Source organism: Pyrus communis, chromosome 15 (genome assembly GCF_963583255.1).
Source record: "Pyrus communis chromosome 15, drPyrComm1.1, whole genome shotgun sequence".
Lineage (NCBI taxonomy): Eukaryota > Viridiplantae > Streptophyta > Magnoliopsida > Rosales > Rosaceae > Pyrus > Pyrus communis.
The window spans coordinates 1,078,301-1,099,467 of NC_084817.1; the positions used below are offsets into that span (position 1 = coordinate 1,078,301).

Below are 21,167 nucleotides of genomic sequence, written 5' to 3' on the forward strand. Positions count from 1 at the left end.
ACATGTCCTTATAGGAGTTTGGGGTCTCAGCTTATTCAACAAATGTTTCCTCATTTATGGACATAAAGTAGCAATGATGGGAAAATATGGGGCCTGTTAGGCCCCGTCCTTAGCTTTTATCTCATATCACCAACAAGCTTTGTATTCAAGTATTCAGCAACATGTTTGAAAGCAATTGATGCCTGCTCACAGCTTTCCCATTCCTCGACTTTACAAGCAAAAATGAGTGCCTGTATTGGTCCCCTCATTCCACAGATCATTCTAAGTCGGACTTTAAATCCGAAAATTTTATCATGCTCCGATGTAGATGTACCATTTTAATGGATGGTTATGTGTGGCGAAGAATCCAAGGGCCAAGGATCCCGGTGGTTGGTGGTATATTGTATTCTACACACCTACGCATGCTAAAATTCTTTCCAAAACCTTCATTTCGATCCAGACAGAGATTCCAAGAAGCAGGTAATCTGGATCACTCAAATTGAATTCGACGATCCTTATCAATTCATTTTGCTGGCCCACCTCATACAAGTCCTGAATCTTTTTTTTTTCTTGAACAGTCCGAATTCCATGATACTTTGGCTCCGTATTGTGAGGTCCGTAAAGATCCAAATTCGCCAGACACATCGATCGGGCCTCATTACTGTAGGTTGTAATATTAATAAATTTAATAATAAAATAGTAACATTAATAATAATAATAATAATACTAATAAAATGTGGAATAAGAATAAGGAGCCGAGAATGTCTATCAAAATAAAATTTTGGTACAAGTTATCACTCACATTCTTTCATTTCGGCCGGATGTTAAAAAACAGAATGTTCAATCCAGTGTGTTTTTTTCATCAATTAAGCACATCATATTTGAAGTGCATGATAACGATGAAGATAAAAATCGAACATAGTACAATAAAACACTTCGAAATGGGACGCAAATTAAGCGCCGTGGAGTAATAAAGTACACTTCTCTACATTGAGAGAACAAAATTTCCGATTTGGACTTGGTATGCTGGGAACGTGCACAACTTACGACTTGCTAGGCCTTCCTCTCTTACCGGTTCCAGTTTTTGATGGTGCAGGTTTTGGGCTCTTATTTGCAGGAGGGCGACCCCGTCCACGCTTTCCGTCAGCTGCTGCCGCCTTTTTAGCTCTATTGCCCCTACCTCTGCCAGAACTCTTCCCACCTCGTTGCCTTTTAGGTTCTTGCTCGCCACTGTCCTCATCATCACTTCCATCATTGTCGTCATCAGGCTCATCACTGTCTTCTTCATCTTCCGAATCAGAAGGTTCTTTTGACTTCTTCCTCTTGGAATTTTCAGATGCTTTTGAGGCACCCCTTTTAGGAGTTTGCTTCGCAGCTGGAGCGGCACTCACAGGTTCCTCACTCCCTGCAACAATAGTGGAAAGAATCGACAAACCAGGTTCAACTTACATCTTCACTTAGTTTGGATCAACTGTCCTCGGGCCAACTGGCCAAGGATGAATGAAAGATCTCACTTTTGCAACCATCAAAATCAGCATACCTTCTACAGAAGCTTTGCCATCATATACCTCAAGCTGCAAAAAAGAAATATTTTTTAAGTTTGCGAGCAGCCATGCGCTAAACAAAGGAACTTAAAACAACTGGGCAGAGATACGAAGTTACCTGATCAAGTCGGTCACCAACAGTTGTTCTATCAACAATGACCATGGAATGGCCGAGTCCACATGCAACACTACAGAGTACAATCCTCAATTGTTAAGGCCAGAATGTATAATTGAAGCTTATGGTGCGTAAGAAGAATGTAGACAAGATAATACAAAAACAAATACACACCTCATAACATGCATACCCTCAAGGATATCCACCTTTTTGGGAACTGCAGAAGACCTAAACAGCCAAAGATTAAGATTGAGAGAAAAGACGTCAAAAAGAAAGGAAGGTATAATAACACGAGATATCGCATACTTCTGTCCCATAGGGCCATATCCCAGCTCTCCATATTGAGCATGACCCCAGCTTATGCAGGAGGAGTCAGCACCAACGAAATGGTGCATATTGCCTGAATCCATGCAACGCAAATTCCAGCCACTATCAACAAAGACAAGAAAATAATTTATGCCACATCCTTGGTCAAAAACAGAAACGACATATTAGTTTTTGTGAATCCCTGCAAAAGGATAAGACCCTAAGCTATTTTGATGAGAGTTCTCACTACACAAATTATCACAAGAAACAACTTCTGATCTTATTCAAAACAGTTCCCCTGCTCCTTTCCACAACAGGAGATAGTGTACCCAGAATTGCTCTAGCTCTAGAAGAGTAAAATCTTTTACAGTGAACAGAACAAAATCAAGATAATCAAGGACGAGAGCTGACCTTAAATCCATGAGTGGTTTAGGATACATCCAGTCATCACCTGTATTCTTAATTTTACCCCACATATACAATTGCCCTCCACCTGGAAAACGAAAAGAAAAAGGAAAAAAATAATTACGATGAAATCTTGGCTGTAAAAGTGATGGGTCGTTTTCAAATATAAAATTATAGCAGTTAACGTGAGTCCAGTTACAAAGATCAAATGGTCCGATGGCCTTCCAAATTATAACTATAAAAAGTATAAACGCTAAGATTTGTTAGAGAGGGAGCTAATGAGCTTTGAAAACTATGATGCTATGCAGAAGGCCTCATATGAAAGTAAACAAGAACAAGTGAGAAAAAGAGCATTGGAAACGTATTAATTGGGTACCTGCAGTACATGCAGAGTTTACAGCACCAGCTGAAATAATGGCATCAGGAGGCAGAATATTATTCCTTTGAAAGACATCAACACGACGAGGAGCCCATTCATCCTTCTGCTCCCTATGTCCAAGCCTATAAACAGCACTCCACAAGTCATATGCATAGTAAGAACATCCAAATTAAAATGACAACAAAGAAGCTGATGAAAAGGGGAAATATCCATAAGAAAGTTCATGCACATTCAAAAAAAAAAATCCAAATGCTGTGGAATAGCGAGCACCAACCTTCCATAACCACCAAAGCCCCACCTGAAGTTTCACCATAAATGATTGCAAGTTAGACAAACATGCCAATCAAAAAGTTAGGAAGCAAGACAAAGGTAATGCCATATAAAAGTACTTACGTATAAACATAGCCATTTGCATCCACTGCCACTGTATTCTCAAAACAAATAAACTAATTAAGGAAATGATAATGACAAATATTACAGAGGGAGAGAGCATGCATTGCAATAACCTGTATGATTTGCTCCACATGCAGCTTTCACAATAGTTTCCCCAGCTAGAGAAGCTATTGCTTTAGGGCGTGGTTGGGCTTCATAAGCAAGCCTCACTGAGCTGTCTTTAGTATTATACTGAAAGCACATCCAGCATTTTATCTCATTATCCAAAGATTAAGGTGTACAGAAATGTACAGAAAACACCTATGGAATCTTCCCTAAAAAATACCTCATTATCTGTACCATGCCCAAGTTGCCCATACTGTGGAAGGCCCGCAGTTCTGGAAACCAAGAAACATTTTGTAATTCAGCCGGTAACCATAACAAATTGAGAACCAAGCCAAATAAGCAATTGGTTAAAAAAAGAAGAAACTCAAATGTATCTGCAGACCCTACAGTATAGAAGCTCCTTCAACACTAGATAACCACACAGTGAAGTCACCCCCACAAGCAACATTTTTAACCTCAGAAACTTGACAGCGAACAGGGGAAGCCTCAACTTCTACAGAGAACAAAGCAAGCACATAACCAGAAAGGCTGTTAGCAACTATTTAACCAAGACAACGTCAAATAGGAAAATTTGAAATGGGCCCTAAATAGTAGAAAGCCACACAAAAACATGAGAATATTGATGGATTTAAACAGTAAACGTCATCAGATTCTCATAGCAAGCTCCTAAAATTTCATCAAACGAATTTTACAGTGTAGAACCTACCATTTTTTGCTGAACCTGAACCCAGCTGTCCATGCTTATTCCAGCCAAAGGCAAAAGAATGCCCGTCCTCAGTAACGACTACAGTGTGATTCTTCCCGGATGAAGCTCTAACAACTTTGTACCTGCAACGCAGAACTTTTAAATATTGAAAAGTTCTCCAAACACGACCCATTCCACAATTCACAAGTGGGTCCGCATGACTTAACTCTTAACTACTCTTTCAAATGTTCCAGTTTTATTACATTAACTGTTAACTAATCTTTCAGGTAATTTCCATCAAGAAATAAGATGTTTTCAACATTAAACAGGCAAACATACTTTGAAAGTTCAGAGACTACAGTCGGCCTATCACGCTGAATTCTATCGCCATGGCCCAGCTGCCCCTTCTGCAAATCATAAAATTTATGCATAAATAAAAAATTGAGAGTCCGCATATGCACCAACAAATAATCCGAAAGTAAAGTTCGAACACACCTCATTGCGACCCCAAGTATAGCACCGCCCTTCGACATCCAATGCCACACAATGACACGAAGCTAAACCCAACATTAACACAAACAATTAATTCAATCAATTAAATAAACCCCAAAAATATCACATTGTTTGAAACAAACAGTGAAAGCGAAACTCACAGCAACCCGAGGCGACGAATCGGATATCGACGTCGACGAGAGGGCGGAGGCGCGTGGGGGAGATCAAGTTACCTTCAACGGCGCCTTTGCGGCGGCCAATGGCGTCCCAAAACGTACCTCCGCAGAACAAAAGCTCTCCCGATTTCCCCACCTGCTTATTCCCCCCATCCTCCACCTTGTTCTCCGCCTCGACCGCAGACATTGCAGGTCGAACTCCGGCAAAGCCGACGGCCAAGCTTTAATCTGGAAAATAAGCGGAGAGGCTACAGAGGCGGTGGATCTAACGGCTAGTTTTCAAAAGCGGATAAACGAACGGCTGTGATGGAGGTGAGAATGGCGGGAAATGGAGGTAACGGCTAGTTTGAAGAGATCGGAAGCGGCATAGGGTTTTGGGGGGCCGGGACGAACGCAGGAGGAAGAAATTGGATGTGAACTGAAACCCTAATTCAAATGGGAAAGGAAGATATTATAAGGAGGGATTTGGTTGGGTTTACGAGAACAGGGACTTAATTAATTTTAAAGGGAAAAGGTAAAAATAAATAATAATTAAAGGAAAAAATATCTCCATGTTGATATTACCTGCTCCTCCTCGTTAGTTTTCTAGTCTCGAAACTTACTTACAACAAGAATGTCATTTTGAAGTTTTAACGTTGACGTTAAAATATTTTAAACTTATCATACAATATTATTATGCAATTGATGTCACGTTAACACCAATGTAAAATATCTAAAACTTATCACGTAATGTGCGGCATTAATCGTTTTTTGCGACTTCTGCTTTCGGTGAAGGCTTGTATGTTTCTTGTGAGGGTATTAATTTCTATTTCAAATATTTTTCCATTAAATATAAGAAATTATAATATTATAGTGCAATATACAATTTTTGGGCTAATAAAGTACAGTTGGTTTTTTGGACATAATATTAAAGGACACTCGGTATAATTTGACAAACAAGTAGTGTTAGTGTCGTTTTCGTGTTATTTTTAAAAAGTTATGTTATGTTAAATATGTTATCTTAATAAGTAATATGATACAACCTAATTCTTTAACGAGTCATGTCGTTTTGTGTCGAATTAACGATCATGCAAAAAATTATCTTGCTTAATGTCTAAATCGGACATTTCTTATCGGATCTTAACGAGTGACTCGATAACAATCTGACTCGTTAACAAATTGACCCAAAACTGTTATTTTCATATTATTTTGTGTCGAATTAATGAGTCGTATAAGAATTGCCAATCCAGTTGTGGGATTTATGAATAATTAAAAAGAAAAAAAAAAGGAAAAAAGAAGAAGAAAATACTGTAAACAAATCTCAAAACAGTATTCTTTCCAAGGAAAAATGTCCATACATTAGCCAAATATCCAATGAACCAAAAAATGAATTATAAGTTACATAAATTTCATAATAATATTTCTCAATTTAATTTAGACAATTACATATGGATTTAATATATGACATCATATTTCAAAACAAATTTTGGCACCAAAGAGACCAAGACAAGCCAACGTTTGTGTTGGCCAACCTACTGGCTCAACTCAGGCTTAGCAGCAGCGTTGCCGTTCTGGTGATGCGAAGGTCGATTTTGCTGAGGCTGCTGCATGAACTGCTGCGGTTGCGTGTTCTGTTGAGCTTGGTGCTGTGGCTGCTGTTGCATTTGATAGAGGTTTAGATGCTGCAGTTGAAGCATTTGCTGGTTAAGAGATAGTTGCTGCGGCATGCGGTTTGAAAGGTGGCCACCTCCACCGAGCTCTCCAGCGGCAAGCTTTAGTCGCTGGACTTCTCCTGTCAATGCTTCGTTTAAAGCTGCACCATCATAGGCAAATTAAAGGAAGATAAAGTTAGTCCAGATCCCGCCTTCATCAGCAGGAATTGGTCGTAAACAAAAGATAAAGGGAATCCGTTTCTCATGTGTTCAAGGACATTCATCAGCTGATATTTGTATGTTTATATCAACACAGAACACAGAGGGACCAAGCGTTAATCAACTTCCACAGTTTGGCAATTTAACTATGGCAAAATCATGGACGTAAAACCTATCGAGCTAAAATCTAGTTTTTGAGACGAGAGGGGAGGGAACAAGGGTTTATAAAATCATTGGAGAATCTCCTGTATTATGATTATGTGTCTAAACCAAACTTCGTAATATCCACAGGAGTCCACCTGATATGAAGTTTAATGATACCAGCGTCGGAGGACTAAAATCCCACCTTGCTTCCATTCATCCAAAAATCACTACATGTATGTTTGCATTAACTCAAAACACTGCATATGTGTATCTAAAATGAAAATCACAAACAGACAGTTGCCACAGCACTTTATCTATTTCCCCTCGAGATGCCACAGCACAGTTTGAAACTAACTGAAAAGTTACTGGTTCCAAGGCTTTGAGGAATTGGTAGAAGTGATGAAAATCCAAAGTCAAGAAGGTGGACTACCAAAGACATGAGCAACGAAAACTTACAGCTGGATAAGGTTAAACCCACAAACTAACATTTGATGACACGACAAGAAGAAGAAGTCGTCAATTAAATCCACATATTCTTAGGTCGTTTAAGCTAGGGGAAGATAGAGGAACCTGTCTTCGGATAAATCTAACTTTATGTGCAACCAAATTAGAAATGCAATAACATAAATATGTATGCATCCTGAACTTTAAACAATTGTTTTGGTTGACAAGTTGTTTCAATTGAAATCATATAGCTTATGTGGCACGTATGATAAGTGTAATTCTCAAAATATATATAAAGAGCTGAAGAAAAAGCACAATACCATCTTTAAGTTGAGCTTGTTGTTCCAAAGCTTGAAGCCGAAATTTCAACTCATTGTTCTCACTCGTAAGACTCACAGATTCTCTCTGGAGACAAGCACATAACACACAGTCGGTAACTATTTGATGAAGGTTAATTTTAAAAAAGGAAGAGGTAACCTTAGAATCAGAAACCTCAAATAAAATTGCATACCTGCAACTTCGTAAACTGGGCAGACAAAGTGGTTGCCTCCGTCTGCAAAGTTTGCACCTTGTGTTCCAATTCTTGAATGTATCGCATCTTCCTCTCCTTGGAACGAGCAGCTGACTGACGGTTAGCCAAAATCCTGGATGAATTCATAAACATGAGCAAATTCAATAAAAAAGACATCCAGTACAAACAGATACAAGACAGAAGTTAAATGCATAATACCTCTTTGCACGTTTAGGGTCTGATAGCGCTATCTCAGCAAGTTTCTCGTTTTCCATTATCTTTCTCAGCTCAATTGCATTGAACTCACCACTTCCAAACTCCATGTTGAACTTGGCTGAGTTCCCATCAAGCGAAGTGCTTGGTGATTGTTGGCCGAGCGGCAGGGGTTTCAGCGGTTCATCATCGAAATTCAGATTTTCCATATAACTATCCATTGAAATGCTCCTACAGTGTCGGATGGGTACAACATCGCCGCTAGCAGTCCTCTTGAGTCCTTCCCTCCTCTCACTCGGAAAACCAGAACCTGGCCTCTGCCTGCCGTTACCATTCCCATTTAGACCACTTTCCACTTCATTATCACTACTCTCGCCCCCGTTTGTCTTCGAGCCACTGGCTCTGCTATCCAGATCCTTATCCTCGTTACCCGACGAGTTCATTTTGTCAATGTTCTCCAAATTCATGTATGCATTAAACAAGTCATCCACAACCTCTCCCCCCGATTTCCTCTCGTCCATTCCCTCAGCATTCCCATTGGATCCCTGTCTCATCAGCTGATTTGGCTTTCCAATCCCCGAATTTTCTCTCCCAGAAGCCGATCCATCCAAACTTGTTCGCCGCCCAATAGGGATCAATTGAGGCGAAGATTGAATAACAGCTGAGAATCCCAAAGGAACATCACTGTTAGAGCGCCGGTGCCCTCTCAGAGGGGGAAGGCCGTCTCCGGCCCAAAATGCACTGCTATCAGCAACCGGGGAACGAAGCGAAGGTCCATGAGAATTAACAACAGTCTCCTCCATGGAAACCTCAACTGAATTTGGGTCAGGGAGCGAAGGACCCGAGGGGTCCCGGTAAGTCAAAGGGCTCAATGGGGGCAATGAATCAAGCGAGAAAAACGGAGGCTGAGACAAAGACCGAGTGTGGGATGACCCTGGGCTCAAATTCTGCGTTCCCAGCTGCCAAGAACGCGATTGGGGCCTCATGACATTCGAAAAAGGCATCGAATTGTGGTTATTCGGGTGCGAAGGAGGGATCCCGGGCCTCTTACTGTTCTCAGGACTCAAACTTGGGGAAGATTGACGCATGGGGAGACCCATCTGAGAAGAAGGGCTGAAATTGGGAATATCTAAATTGCTGTTTGGCTTAGGAACCGAGAAAGACGACGACCCAAACGTTGGATTAGGCCGCTGCTGCTTATTAGCACTTCCAGTTTCATCACTTCCCTCCATTAAAGCTCTGCTAAAAAGCTCTAAAAACGTTGATTCACACAAAACAAAACCATCCAAGTTCCCTACTTTCTCTTCAAATGTGAATCAAAAACCTCCAAACCCAAAAAGCCAAATCGAAAAACGAAATTAAACCCTAGAGAGAACAAAAAAATGGGATTTTTCAAAGATTACGGCTGCAGAGTACCTGATTTTATATAATCCGTAGCAGCTAACCGGCCTGCTTGGGTTCTCAGTACAAGTGCAGAACGGCAAGCAGAAGCAAAGGAAGAGGTAATCAAAAATGTCAAAGGCGGAGATTTCACGGCGCTTTGATCATATAAAATTGTTGTTGTTTACCACAAATACAATGTCACCATGAACAGTAAGCATACGCATAGTAGTAGGACTTCAGACAATTTCACAAAAGGACGCGTTTTTCTTTATATTTATATTCTGCCTTTATCACCGGCTTCTTCTCCTTGTATTGAGGGAGATATTTTCAGTGCGTCGGGGATACGATTTAGATACTAAGAATATCAACAAAGATTTTTATATTTTATTAACCAAATCAACGAAGCGAAGAAATGATCGAATCACAAGTCATTAGCAAACAAAACCAAATTGGACCCGTTTAACAATTTATAATCCGGCGCATATTCGAATTTAGTTAAGTTAAATTAGGGAAGAATGATTTTTTTTTTCTGTATTCAAATTCGAATTATTATTTCTGGTAGCTCAAATAATTTTAGTATATAATCTTATCGCTTGCAAAAACAAAAAAGTTATAATCGAGCATATATGGGAAAAAATTATGGTTTAGTATATAACATTTAAATTAATTTCTATATTTGTATAATGATTGGATTCCACGTAAATAAAACTTATCCATAAATGAATCTATCATAAATTTTGTCACAATTCAATGGCAATTATCAAGTAAAAATCTGGTTACCATAATTAGGTTCATTGATTTCAAAGGAATAATACAACCACAAACTCTTATCTCACTACATAAAGTCAGCGTATGAATCTTAAAACGTCATTTCGGTCGGTTTTCCGTCAAATATCAAAAAGAATAACGTGAAGAAAAATAAAAGGAGTTTAGGACATAGTTCACTTGCTCTTAAGGCAATATTGCATCTTCTTTCTATCATGAAAATTCGCAGTACAGAAAACCAAAAAATGAATTAAGTTACATAAGCTTCTTAAGAATACATATGTCAATTAATTTAGACAATTACATATAGATTTAATTATGACATCATATTTCAAAGCAAATTTTGGCACCAAAGAGACCAACGCAAGCCAACGTTTGCGTTGGCCAACCTATTGGTTCAACTCAAGCTTAGCAGCAGCATTGCCGTTCTGGTTCTGGCGATGCGAAGGTGGTCAATTTTGTTGAGGCTGCACGAACTGCTGCGGTTGCGCGTTCTGTTGAGTATGGTTTGAGAGGTGGCTTTCTCCACCGAGCCCTGCAGCGGCTAGCTTTAGTCGCTGGACTTCTCCGGTTAAGGCCTCGTTTAAAGCTGCAGCACCATAGACCCAAATAAAAGGAAGATAACATTAGTCCATATCACATCTACATCAGCAGGAGTAGCATTTATAAATGTTATAATCCAGTTCCGACATCTGCGGGAACATCCATCACCTGATACTTGTATAAATGTTACCACAAAGGGCCCAGGTGTTAATCAAGCTCTGCAGTGGGCAATTCAACTAACTACCACCCACCGAAGTTTTTGAAACAGGGACGGGGAGTGGACAAGGGTCAATCGAGCTCAATCCCTTTCTCAGCCAGGGGCCCAGGATTGAAATCTCAGCTAGGTGCCATTCCCTGGTCCTTTCTGTTATCAAGATATCGATTTTAGGTCTAAAGGGTTGTGTGAATACATATCCTGCATTCCGTCTTAAAACGACATCTATTTCAGTTGATGTTTAAGTTGGTTATGAGAGTTCTGCGTCTTTATCTAGAAATGTAAAGAATATGCCGATATTATTGTTATTCTTTTAGGATTGCTGAAACTAACTGAAAAGTTACTGGTTCCAAGGTTTTCAGTAATTGGTAGAAATGAAATGAAAGTTTATAGTCAAGGAGGTGGACTGTGGCCTATCAAAGACATGAGAAAATAATGCTTATCGCCGGATAAGGTTAAACCGTTAAACTTACATGTAACAAGAACAAGAGTTTTTAATCAAATTGACCTATTGGTGAAGGCTTAATAGCATAATTACGTATGCATCCGGAACTTCAAACATTTGTTTTGGTTGACGAGTTTTCACTAAAAATGATACAGTTTATATGGCACGTATGATAACTGTGATTTTCGGTAGACATACAAAGAGCTGAAGAAAAAGCACAATACCATCTTTAAGTTGGGCCTGTTGTTCCAAAGATTGAAGCCGAAATTTCAATTCATTGTTCTCACTTGTAAGACCCATGGAGTCTCTCTGGACAAAAGTACATGTAGCACAGAGTCAGTGGCCATACCATGAAGATTAGTTTCAAAATGGCAAGAGGTAGACTTTCGAATCAGAACACCCGAAAAAAAAAAAAAACCTACCTGCAATAACGTGAATTGGGCAGACAAAGTGGTTGCCTCTGTCTGCAGAGTTTGCACCTTGTGTTCCAATTCTACTATGTATCGCATCTTCCTCTCCTTGGAACGGGCAGCTGACTGACGGTTAGCTAAAATCCTGGATGAATTCATAAAACATGAGCACATTTACTAAACAAGATATCCGATACAAACAGATACAAGACAGAAGTTAAATGCATGATACCTCTTTGCACGTTTGGGGTCAGATAGCGCTATTTCAGCAAGTTTATCATTTTCCATTATCTTTTTCAGCTCAACTGCATTGAACTCACCACTTCCAAACTCCATGCTGAACTTGGCTGAGCTCCCATCTAGCGAAGTGCTGGGTGATTGTTGGCCCACCGGCAGGGGCTTCAGTGGTTCATCGTCGAAATTCAGATTTTCCATATAACTATCCATTGAAATACTCCTGCAATGTCGAGCATTAGGTACAACATCTCCGCTGGCAGTCCTCTTGAGTCCTTCCCTCCTCTCATTTGGAAGACCTGAAGCTGGCCTCAGCATGCCGTTACGACTCCCATTTAGACCACTTTCCACTTCATTATCACTACTCTCACCCCCATTCGTCTTCGAGCCACTGGCTCTGCTATCCATATCCTTGTCGTCGTTACCCGACAAGTTCATTTGGTCAATGTTTTCCAAATTCATGTATGCATTAAACAAGTCATCCACAACCTCTCCCCCCGATTTCCTCTCGTCCATTCCCTCAGCATTCCCATTTGATCCCTGGCTCATCAACTGAACTGGCTTTGCAGAAGCCGATTCATCCAAACTCGTTCGGCGCCCAACAGGGATCAATTGCGGCGAAGGTTGACTGATCGCTGAGAGTCCTAATGAAACATCACTGTTAGAGCGCCGGTGCCCTCTGCGAGGAGGACGGCCATCTCCAGCCCAATACGCAGTGCTGTCATTAACCGGGGAACGAAGCGAAGCCCCATGAGAGTTAACAACACTCTCCCCCATAGAAACATCAACAGAGTTCGGGTCAGACAGAGAAGGAGGCGAGGGCTCGCGGTACGTCAAAGGGCTCAATGGGGGCAAAGAATCAAGCGAGAAGAAAGGAGGTTGAGACATAGACCTAGTGTGGGATGACCCTGAGCTCAATGGGGGCAAAGAACCCGATTGAGGCCTCGAAAAAGACATCGAATTGGGATTATTCGGGTGCGAAGGAGGAATCCCAGGCCTCTTACTGCTCTCAGGACTCATACGGAAACCCATTTGAGAGGGGTTGAAATTGGGAATATCTAAATTGCTGTTTGGCTTAGGAACCAAGAAAGACGACGACCCAAATGCTGGATTAGGCCGCTGTTGCTTGGCACTGCCAGTTTCATCACTGCCCTCCATTAAAGCTCAGCTAAAAAGCTCTAAAAACCTCGATCCATCAAACGAAAAACCATCAAGTTTCCTACTTTTTTTTTCAAATGTGAATCAGAAATCTCTAAACCCAAAAACCCAGATCGCAAATCGAATCAAACCCAAAAAAGAATCTGAAAAATGGGATCAGTTAAGATTGTGGTTGCAGAGTACCTGATTATATAATACCTAGCAGCTGCTGCTGGCCAGCTTTGGTTCTCAGTAGACGTACACAATGGATGATCAAAGATGTTAACGGCGGTGATTTCACAGCGTTTGATCAACGAAAAAAAAAGAACTTTAACGAAATCATATTTTAATTCTAAAAGTCAATCCGTTACTTTTCATTTACCATTTATTTTATTCTTATTCAAAATTTTCAAATCTGATTAGTTTTCTTTGAAAAAAAAGTGTGTTGACTACAAATACAAGTACAATGTTGTCACCGACAAAAAGCAGTAGCGTAGGAGGTGGAGTTCAGACAATTTTCACAAGACGCGTTTTTATTATCTTCTTTTTTTTCTGCCTTTATCGCCGGCTTCTTCTCCTTTAATTAAGGATATCAACAAAGATTTTTATTTTATTAATGAATTCAATGATGTGACAAATGGTTGAGTCACACGTCATAACGAAACGACCAAACAAAACCACAGCAATGGTGATTGGACCCCCTTCAATTAATATATAATTTAACGTAGATTTAGGTTTCCTCAAGTTGATTAGGGAACGTTGTTTTCTTGCTACATTCAAATTTTAAAGTTTTCTTTTGATCGTATGTCTTACACTTTGAACTTGCGCTTTCTGTTAAATTATGTGATACAGCTTGTTGTGTCATGGGCCATCCTTAAATTGTTTACTAGTTTAACTTAATCACCTGGATGCAATATGTTGAACGGGTCAAGTTCAATGGACCCTCTTGAGGCATTATGCTTGATTACAGTGGATCCGGAACCCCTCCTGATGTTTAAAAATTGAGCGTGCTGAGCAATCGATCTTGTCCGATGAAATTTAATCAAACGGTTACAAACAAGGAACCCTCTAAAAGTTTTAATAATTGTAGCCGTTTGATCAAATTTCAACGGTCACGATCTTCTGCTCAGCAAGCTCGGTTTTTAAAGGTCAGGAGGGGATCCGGATCCGATTACAATAGCCTTGGTACAGTTACGGACAGAGTCAGAAATATGTTTTATTGGGGGTAACTTTGAATGATGAAATTAAATTAAAATTTTGATACAATGCTATTTACTTATTTTCTAACAACAGGATTTTGAGCCACTCGGTTTGGTGGTATTCCTCTTCACTTGAAAGTGAGAGGTCTTAGGTTCAAATCTCGTGGATGGCGAATTCGATACCAAATTAGGTTCGAATCCAATGTAAAAATATCAATGTACTCAAAAAAAAAAAAAAAAAAAAAAACTTGATTTTGAATAACTGGTGTTTTGAACGGTAAATTTGTAAGAAAAATTACATGACTCGAAAAGGTGAGAGGGTATCTTGATTTGAGTGTTTGGACTTACACTTCATTTATGAGTATATAGATAATGTTTAGTTTTAGTTGGAGTATCAGTGGGCATATCTTGCCTCCATCCATGGGTACCATTAGTAGTGAATCATTAAATTTACACCAATGTGAGACTCCTTTACATATGACGTTTTAGCATAAATAGTTGAAAGCAATCATATTTATACATTTGGTATGGGTTCAATTCTCACCGACTGTCTAAATCCCTAACAACTAATTGAAACTTTAACATACGACCGCTATCTCTCTACTAAAAAATATATAAAACTCCAACTATTTGACATTATAATTCTTGACTGAAAGCAATCATATTTATGCATTTGGTATGAATTCATTCACGTCCTCTTGACTTTGTATCGAGCCAACTTTACTCCAACCGCTTGACAAAATAATTCTTGGCAAGAAAACATTACTCGTCACGCATGCACCTTTTGGGCCAGAGTGCAGTGTTCCAGGCCCAGTTCTTGGCCCAATGACGTTGCTATCTTGAGGCCCAATCATCAACTGCAGTTCACTAAGCCCACTACTCCGAACACATCAAATCTCAGCCGTCCGATCAATAACACCCCAAACCCAAAACCCTTCCGAAATCTTTTATAAACGGGTCGAAGGCAACCTTAATCCATCGGTCGAACTTTGAAACCCTAGCAGCCTCTCACCATCGCCGGCTTCTCCGTCCGCAACCTCAAAATCTCTCTCTTCGATTTTTTATATGTTTTTCGGAGCTTGCTTACTGTCGGTGTTCGATGTTCCTTAACATTTTCTCTTCTCTCTTCTCATTTATCTTGTCTTTCGATTTTTCAAAGGTTTTTAAGAAACATGTTTTGTTTTTCTTCGGATTTTTCGAAACGCAATTTTCAATGTTGTTTTGCTGATCGAATGTTGGGCCGGTGATGACTATGTTAAATCGACAGAATCGCAACGTAAAACTTGCGTAATGTGTTGATAAAAATTATCATGAACTAGGACGGTCTGAAGGCTCTCTGTTTTTTTTTTTTTTTTTTTTTTAAATTTGTATATTTTTGTTTGATTAAATTGCTGTGGATGATGAGATCACAAAATTAACAGTTATCCCTGTCTGACGTACGGATGCTGAAAACATGTTATCTGACACAGCTTTTAACACCACATATTTTTCAAATTACGTTAACATGGCTTAATCGTAATTGTTCAAGTAATTTTTTTTTCAAATTTGAACTTCAATACCAACCAATACATATGGTTCTACATCGGAGAACAAGTAAATAATAATACTTCACTAAGTGAAGCCGGCTCTGTAAATCTTAGAATGCATTGCCGTCATTTTAGTGCTAAGTCTTCCGTTAGCCCGTTAACCGGAACATTTTCTAATTGGAGAACAAGTAAACATGAAAGAATAAAATGTAGGAAAAACAAATTATGAAGCTAGAATGATTTGGTTTTGTGCCGCTAAACTGGGAGTGCCAAAATTGCTAAACCAATGGCGTTACATAAACGATTGATTCGGTTCCGGAATGTGCACATAAACAATGGAGTGCCAAATTCGCTACATTTGGTTTGCAGTCGGAAGTGAATCAAATTTGAATGTCCTGCACAGATTTAGGAAGAGAAAAATCAACTGGTGTGGGAAATACACCAATAAACGATGGCCGGAAACGTTGATAAGAAACGCTAACGTAATTACAGTTATTATGTTCTTATTAGTAAACTACAAACCCTTCAATTACATGGGATGATCGAAATCATTCACGCCAAGATGGTGTCGAAATGGCCCTCCTGCTTCCTCGATTTCCGACCGGCCTCAGTTTTCCAGAAAATCTTACTGCATTATCAACCCATTCAGCTAGTTCTAATGTCGAAAAAATTTGGGAAGAAATATCCAAGGCCTTAGACAACCACATAGCAACGCTCCCAAATCCTACTACTTCCAACTGCCTATTGTCGAATCATTATTTCCCCTCCGCCATCGAGCTGAAAAGAAAATTTGAAATGCATACATGATCAATCACTATGTTCCTTCTCCTACCTGCACGTGCCTCTACCCAATTTTCATCTACTTGATTGTGATGTAGCGGTTTGTTCCGTGCTTGGCCCAGTGGTCCTTGAGATCAACTGGGTTCGAGAGATCATGGCCTTCAGCTGTAAGTCGGCTAAGTAGCTTGTTGAAGGCACTCCCACTCATCTTCCTCCCACCTACACGGGCGTGTCTTTTGTTGGGCACTGCTGGCAATGGGTACATCGACATTGTAGTTGTGCAACATGAGGATTGCCAACCACCATTCCCCCACTTGTAGCATTGCCTGAGGAGACCGGTGCACGAGCACATGGGTGCTGGCATGGTTGACTCATCATACGCAACCTGGTTCAACCCCAGGTCCTGACCTTTCCAATCTGACTTTGACACAACCACCTGTTTGTTAAGATCATCACCTTCACCGCCCATATCCTGGCCACCCTTCCAGTCATGTAATTTATCAAACGTCATCTTATTTAAGTCTTCACTCTCCCTCTTCATCTTCCTTGGAGATTTTGAAGGTTTCTTATTTGGTTGCGTTGTCTTGGGCTCCCTTGGTCGTTTGGGCTGCCGTGACTTTGTAGGCACTGAAGTTTCTGGTGGCATTGTGATGGAATCACTTGTGTGCATATCCCTTGTACCATAAGTAGGTTCATTCATGTGCGGCATGTGATGTACATGTTGCTGCTGCTGCGTGTGGTGCATATGTTTGACCCCGCGTGAAATTTGACAACCTGGTGGGCATGAAGATCCATTGCCACTGTTTAAGGAGTTATCCCGGTAGTGAAGAGTTGCAATGGCGCTGTCTCGTTCCATTATGGCACTATTTCGTTCTGCAATTGCTGCATCTCGTTGCAGGAATGCCATGTCTCGCTCTGCAAGGGCAGCCTTTTTCTCGGAAAAGGCCAAATTTCTTTCTTGAATAGCTGCATCTCTTTCGCTCATTATGGCCATTACCTGTTTCATTGATGGCTGATTGTGCATCAACCACTAAAAAAAAAGAAAGAAAAAAATAGCATCAGATAAGCATTGATATTTATATACCGCATACCTCCTGAAAGACTTTACGTGTCAATTCACATGATAATCAATTTAGGTAGCCGTATTCAGAAAATTGCTTCCACATACCTGACCCTGAGCTGCTTTATACTGATCCGCTTTGTGTCTTCCATTTTCACGATGGCCACCGTCATCCATTTGAGATCAGTAAATAGCAACAGCTGCAGATGCAAGTTTCACACCTCTGCAGCTAGTATAACACTACACTGGTTAAACATCAAACTCCGACTGAGGCTACATATCCTGCAGTTGATGCCCATTAAGATAAATGTCCGTATTTCGTTTATAGGTTGCAGAAGTTAAGCGGAAGCAACAAAGTTAAGCAGAATAATCCAGGAGAACCCTAAACAAGATTATAGATGCAGTCATGCAAGACTAAATACCCTAGTCACCTTAAACATAAAATTCAGCAACTCAACCGATTTCTTCATCTCTATTTTCGGAAACATTGCGTCATTTCCAGAGCATATCGATAAAAAAATGCACAGAATTCCTACGAATTTTACAGATTGTACTAAAATTAACCAAGATAAGACCTACAGATGCTCCGGTTAAAAAATGCAATTATGAGACAGAGGCTAGGGGTAAAGGAAGACCGAGGCTAGGGGTAAAGGAAGACCTAGGAAGACATGGAAAAAGACTTTAAAAAAGAAGACGCTGAGTACTTGGAGCTAACAAAAGACTTGGAGCAAAGCTGAGTGCAGTTGCGTTATAGGATTCATACAGCCGACCCTACTTAGTGGGAAAAGCTTTGTTATTGCTGTTGTTCTAAAATTAACCAAGACAGAACTAACTTAAAATCGACTTTTTTATGTTTTCAACATCCAATCAATTCTAAACGAAGCTAAGATCGTCAAACTTTCAAAAATTCATAAAAACAATAGCTTCAAAGTTCAAAGAAGCAGTTCCTAATTTCCTAAAGCAGCACAAGTAAAACCCTAGAAATCCCAAAATCTCCAATTCAATCACACAGATAAAGCATCACTTGCAGAATAAAAATACAACCGCAATCGAAATTATCAAACAAACAACAACTAATTCCAAACTAAATCGAAGCAGCTCTGAAGACCACCACCTAAAACCAAGCTCAAGTAAAAAATCAGACGAAAAATACCACAAATATAATCTGCAGAAATGAAAAACAATCGCCATGGAAGAAGAGGTGGAAGGGAATCGGAGCTCACCGAAGAAGGAGAGTGGGGGAGTTCAGTAAAACCCTGATTTTTGAGGAAGAAGATGAGGGAAGGGGAGTAGTCAGGAAGAAGAAGGAGAAGAATTTTCTTACTTTCGTTTGGATGCTCTCTCTCACCAGACTCTCTCGGAGACAAAGAGGACCAAGCCAGGATGTAAGATGTGGACTTGTACTCTACTGTATTTTCCCCTCCTTTTTTTACTTTCTCATTATTAGAATAATGAATTACTATGTTGCAATAAGATAACTAACATGTCGATTTAAGTGGTTAAGAACGTTTATTTTTTCACACGAAATTCTGTGTGTTCATTTTTTATCTCTAATGTACACGTCTATATCAATCATTCATCATCATCGTTAATCATCAACCTCACGTAGATCAGATTAGTTTTCAAAATTCCTTTCACAACTTTACAACAACGAAAAATACATGCGTAGCTATTGAATTTCACTTGCCTTAGAAATTAGACCAAGTATAGAGTTTGTCTGCAAATGCTTTTAAAATAGCTGAAAGCACTTTTAGTGAAATATGTTTGGAACCAGTCCTTAGTAAAAATGCAAGTGAATCTTGGAAAAACACTTAAAGTGTCTCATGCACCAACTATGTTATTCTTGCATGAAGCACTTTAACGCTTTTTGAACTCAAAAACATTTTCATTAAAAACGCTTTCAGTCATTTTAAAAGTATTATCAAATGAGCCCTTAGGCTATCTCCAACTGAATGATGACCAAAAGCCTCCCTTTAGTCCTGCAATAAATTATATTTTAATGAACAGTGTTACGCCATATTTTATACCATGTCCAACCAAGGGGGCTATAGGGCCATAGGCCAAACATAGCCCTTTAACAAAAAAACATCTCTAACCGAGGGGATCAAAGGGCTATAGGGCAAACATAATTTATTATTTTAATTGAATTAATATGGTTACTTAAATTAAACTACCATATTAAAATAAAGTTTTCGAACATATTTTGAGTGTCACTTGTCGCCAAATGAATAAGTCTCTGAATTTCTTATCTTTATATAATCTCAATAATTTTTTTGGATAAGATTTATAGTGACACGTGTCGCTAACGTGAGTAACTATCCAGATTTCATATCTTTATGTAATCTCAATAATTTTTTGGATAGAATTTCAAGTGACACGTGTCGTTAAATTGAGTAACTCTCCAGATTTCTTATCTTTATGTAATCTTAATAATTTTTCGAATAGGATTTCAAGTACTACGTGTCGAGATGTAATTGGTTTTGTAAATTTTAGATAAGATTCTTATTTACGTGGCACTTCTTATCGTTAGCTTCTAATATTAATAAATTGGCTGGATATTGGGGTACAATTCACACACCTCCAAACACTTTCACTTGTTTGAGAACTACCCTTGACACTATCTTCCGAAACCCATCTGTAAACCCTGCAAAGAGCTTTATCTTCTTTTTGGGTCCAAGCCTTTCATTTCGTTGCAGATGTGGCCATTTGAAAATTATTGAAAAAAATAAAAGAAAGATTATTGGAAGAGGTAAGAGAATAGAATGTGAAGAATTGAAATAAAATGAGGTAAGATAGTATGAAATGGTAAAAAGTATGTGATAAATGGTGTAGGAATGGCTTAGGTATTTATAAGAAAAAAATTCATAAAAAAAAAAAAAAAAATCAAATTCCAACAGTAACCTAATGGCAACATGACATCAGCTAGCCGTTGGCATTCAAATGGGTTTAGCTAGAGGGGTGGCAAAATGTCAAGCTTGACATTCTGGCACTAGAGGGCTGGTTCTCTCATTTTTGGTCGGGTGAGGACCATGAGCCCTTTGGCCTAACCCTCGGGCTGGTTCTCTCATTTCAAAACGGGCTAGCCCTATAACCTTTTGACCGGGTCGGTCGGAGATGACCTTAGTTATTATCTTGGTTTGGTGTTCTAGGTCCGGTTATTTGGTAGAACTTGACCGAGGTGGACAATATTTTGGGTCATGTGCACATGATCCATGAAGATGGCAGCGTCTTGTACACAAAGCTTTGAGGTTGTTTTTCAATGGTTGGGCTTTAGCCCAAAAAGTAAAGTAAAATCTGAATTTTGCCAGGCCAGGCCCACAAACAGATGACGCACCCACCTATCTGACTCGTCTGAGTCGAGACTCGAGCGAGTAGGCCATTGCGACGCAGCGTTTGGCTGGAGATTTAACGACCAAAGAGAGTCACCAAACCCTACTTATATCAAAACTGCCAAGCATAACGCATTCTTAAAATTTCTGCCAGAGATCGTCTGTTGAACCAGTCCCTATGACAGGATCAAACCCTTACCTATCTCCCAAGGACAACACGAAGACGGAGAACAAGACCAAGAAGTGCAAGAGGAAGAGAGGGAGCAAGCCATTGGAATCGTCACGATTAAGACCAACAAGGAAATAGGAATCCAGCTGGTTTAAGTATCGAAAATGATTTTCACACACTGTTTTTCTGTTTCTGCACGCTTGTTTATTTGATACACGAATACAATGAAATG

General features: G+C 39.6%; 4 protein-coding genes and 1 non-coding gene across 9 annotated transcripts; 1 reads left to right on the forward strand and 4 right to left on the reverse strand.

The window, feature by feature from the left end:
- Positions 1-721: 721 nt before the first annotated feature.
- Positions 722-5,021, reverse strand: LOC137717610 (uncharacterized). The gene is made up of 16 exons (XM_068457025.1): positions 4,565-5,021; positions 4,407-4,468; positions 4,251-4,318; positions 3,933-4,054; positions 3,614-3,719; positions 3,447-3,498; positions 3,235-3,352; positions 3,122-3,152; positions 3,003-3,026; positions 2,726-2,850; positions 2,356-2,437; positions 1,945-2,067; positions 1,813-1,866; positions 1,642-1,711; positions 1,520-1,553; positions 722-1,384 (listed from the first exon to the last, which is right to left on the reverse strand). The coding sequence occupies exons 1-16, from the start codon at positions 4,764-4,766 to the stop codon at positions 1,023-1,025; spliced, it is 1,635 nt and encodes a 544-aa protein (XP_068313126.1). The 5' UTR covers positions 4,767-5,021; the 3' UTR covers positions 722-1,022.
- An 846-nt stretch (positions 5,022-5,867) lies between these two features.
- LOC137717399 (bZIP transcription factor 29-like) lies at positions 5,868-9,363 on the reverse strand. The gene is made up of 4 exons (XM_068456762.1): positions 7,748-9,363; positions 7,529-7,661; positions 7,338-7,422; positions 5,868-6,371 (listed from the first exon to the last, which is right to left on the reverse strand). The coding sequence occupies exons 1-4, from the start codon at positions 8,971-8,973 to the stop codon at positions 6,091-6,093; spliced, it is 1,725 nt and encodes a 574-aa protein (XP_068312863.1). The 5' UTR covers positions 8,974-9,363; the 3' UTR covers positions 5,868-6,090.
- A 781-nt stretch (positions 9,364-10,144) lies between these two features.
- Positions 10,145-13,157, reverse strand: LOC137717400 (bZIP transcription factor 29-like). The gene is made up of 4 exons (XM_068456763.1): positions 11,734-13,157; positions 11,514-11,646; positions 11,316-11,400; positions 10,145-10,478 (listed from the first exon to the last, which is right to left on the reverse strand). The coding sequence occupies exons 1-4, from the start codon at positions 12,891-12,893 to the stop codon at positions 10,342-10,344; spliced, it is 1,515 nt and encodes a 504-aa protein (XP_068312864.1). The 5' UTR covers positions 12,894-13,157; the 3' UTR covers positions 10,145-10,341.
- Positions 13,158-15,460: 2,303 nt separating this feature from the next.
- On the forward strand, positions 15,461-15,542 carry LOC137718907 (small nucleolar RNA R38). The gene has a single exon (XR_011065986.1). It is a non-coding gene; the product is annotated as a small nucleolar RNA R38 (small nucleolar RNA).
- A 492-nt stretch (positions 15,543-16,034) lies between these two features.
- Positions 16,035-18,814, reverse strand: LOC137717496 (protein BASIC PENTACYSTEINE6-like). 5 transcript variants are annotated; one of them, XM_068456878.1, is made up of 3 exons: positions 18,661-18,814; positions 17,546-17,719; positions 16,035-17,407 (listed from the first exon to the last, which is right to left on the reverse strand). In XM_068456878.1, exons 2-3 carry the CDS (start codon positions 17,612-17,614, stop codon positions 16,457-16,459), a joined length of 1,020 nt encoding a protein of 339 aa, XP_068312979.1. In that variant the 5' UTR covers positions 17,615-17,719; positions 18,661-18,814; the 3' UTR covers positions 16,035-16,456. The 5 variants fall into 5 exon arrangements, with proteins under 5 accessions (XP_068312979.1, XP_068312983.1, XP_068312981.1 ...); XM_068456882.1 differs by having other exon boundaries at positions 17,546-17,660; positions 18,661-18,812; XM_068456880.1 differs by having other exon boundaries at positions 17,546-17,666; positions 18,661-18,808.
- Positions 18,815-21,167: the final 2,353 nt, after the last annotated feature.

Excerpts from the sequence above, each read along its gene's own strand:
- LOC137717610 (XM_068457025.1), bottom strand. The coding sequence starts at position 4,766 with ATGTCTGCGGTCGAGGCGGAGAACAAGGTGGAGGATGGGGGGAATAAG. Across the intron at positions 3,153-3,234 it reads ATGTGGAGCAAATCATACAG|TGGCAGTGGATGCAAATGGC; the intron begins GTTATTGCAATG and ends TTGAGAATACAG. Across the intron at positions 3,027-3,121 it reads GCAAATGGCTATGTTTATAC|GTGGGGCTTTGGTGGTTATG; the intron begins GTAAGTACTTTT and ends GTGAAACTTCAG.
- LOC137717399 (XM_068456762.1), bottom strand. The coding sequence starts at position 8,973 with ATGGAGGGAAGTGATGAAACTGGAAGTGCTAATAAGCAGCAGCGGCCT. Across the intron at positions 7,423-7,528 it reads CCCAGTTTACGAAGTTGCAG|AGAGAATCTGTGAGTCTTAC; the intron begins GTATGCAATTTT and ends GCTTGTCTCCAG. Across the intron at positions 6,372-7,337 it reads ACAAGCTCAACTTAAAGATG|CTTTAAACGAAGCATTGACA; the intron begins GTATTGTGCTTT and ends ATGATGGTGCAG.
- LOC137717400 (XM_068456763.1), bottom strand. The coding sequence starts at position 12,893 with ATGGAGGGCAGTGATGAAACTGGCAGTGCCAAGCAACAGCGGCCTAAT. Across the intron at positions 11,647-11,733 it reads GACCCCAAACGTGCAAAGAG|GATTTTAGCTAACCGTCAGT; the intron begins GTATCATGCATT and ends GAATTCATCCAG. Across the intron at positions 11,401-11,513 it reads CCCAATTCACGTTATTGCAG|AGAGACTCCATGGGTCTTAC; the intron begins GTAGGTTTTTTT and ends ACTTTTGTCCAG.
- LOC137717496 (XM_068456878.1), bottom strand. The coding sequence starts at position 17,614 with ATGGATGACGGTGGCCATCGTGAAAATGGAAGACACAAAGCGGATCAG. Across the intron at positions 17,408-17,545 it reads ATAAAGCAGCTCAGGGTCAG|TGGTTGATGCACAATCAGCC; the intron begins GTATGTGGAAGC and ends CTTTTTTTTTAG.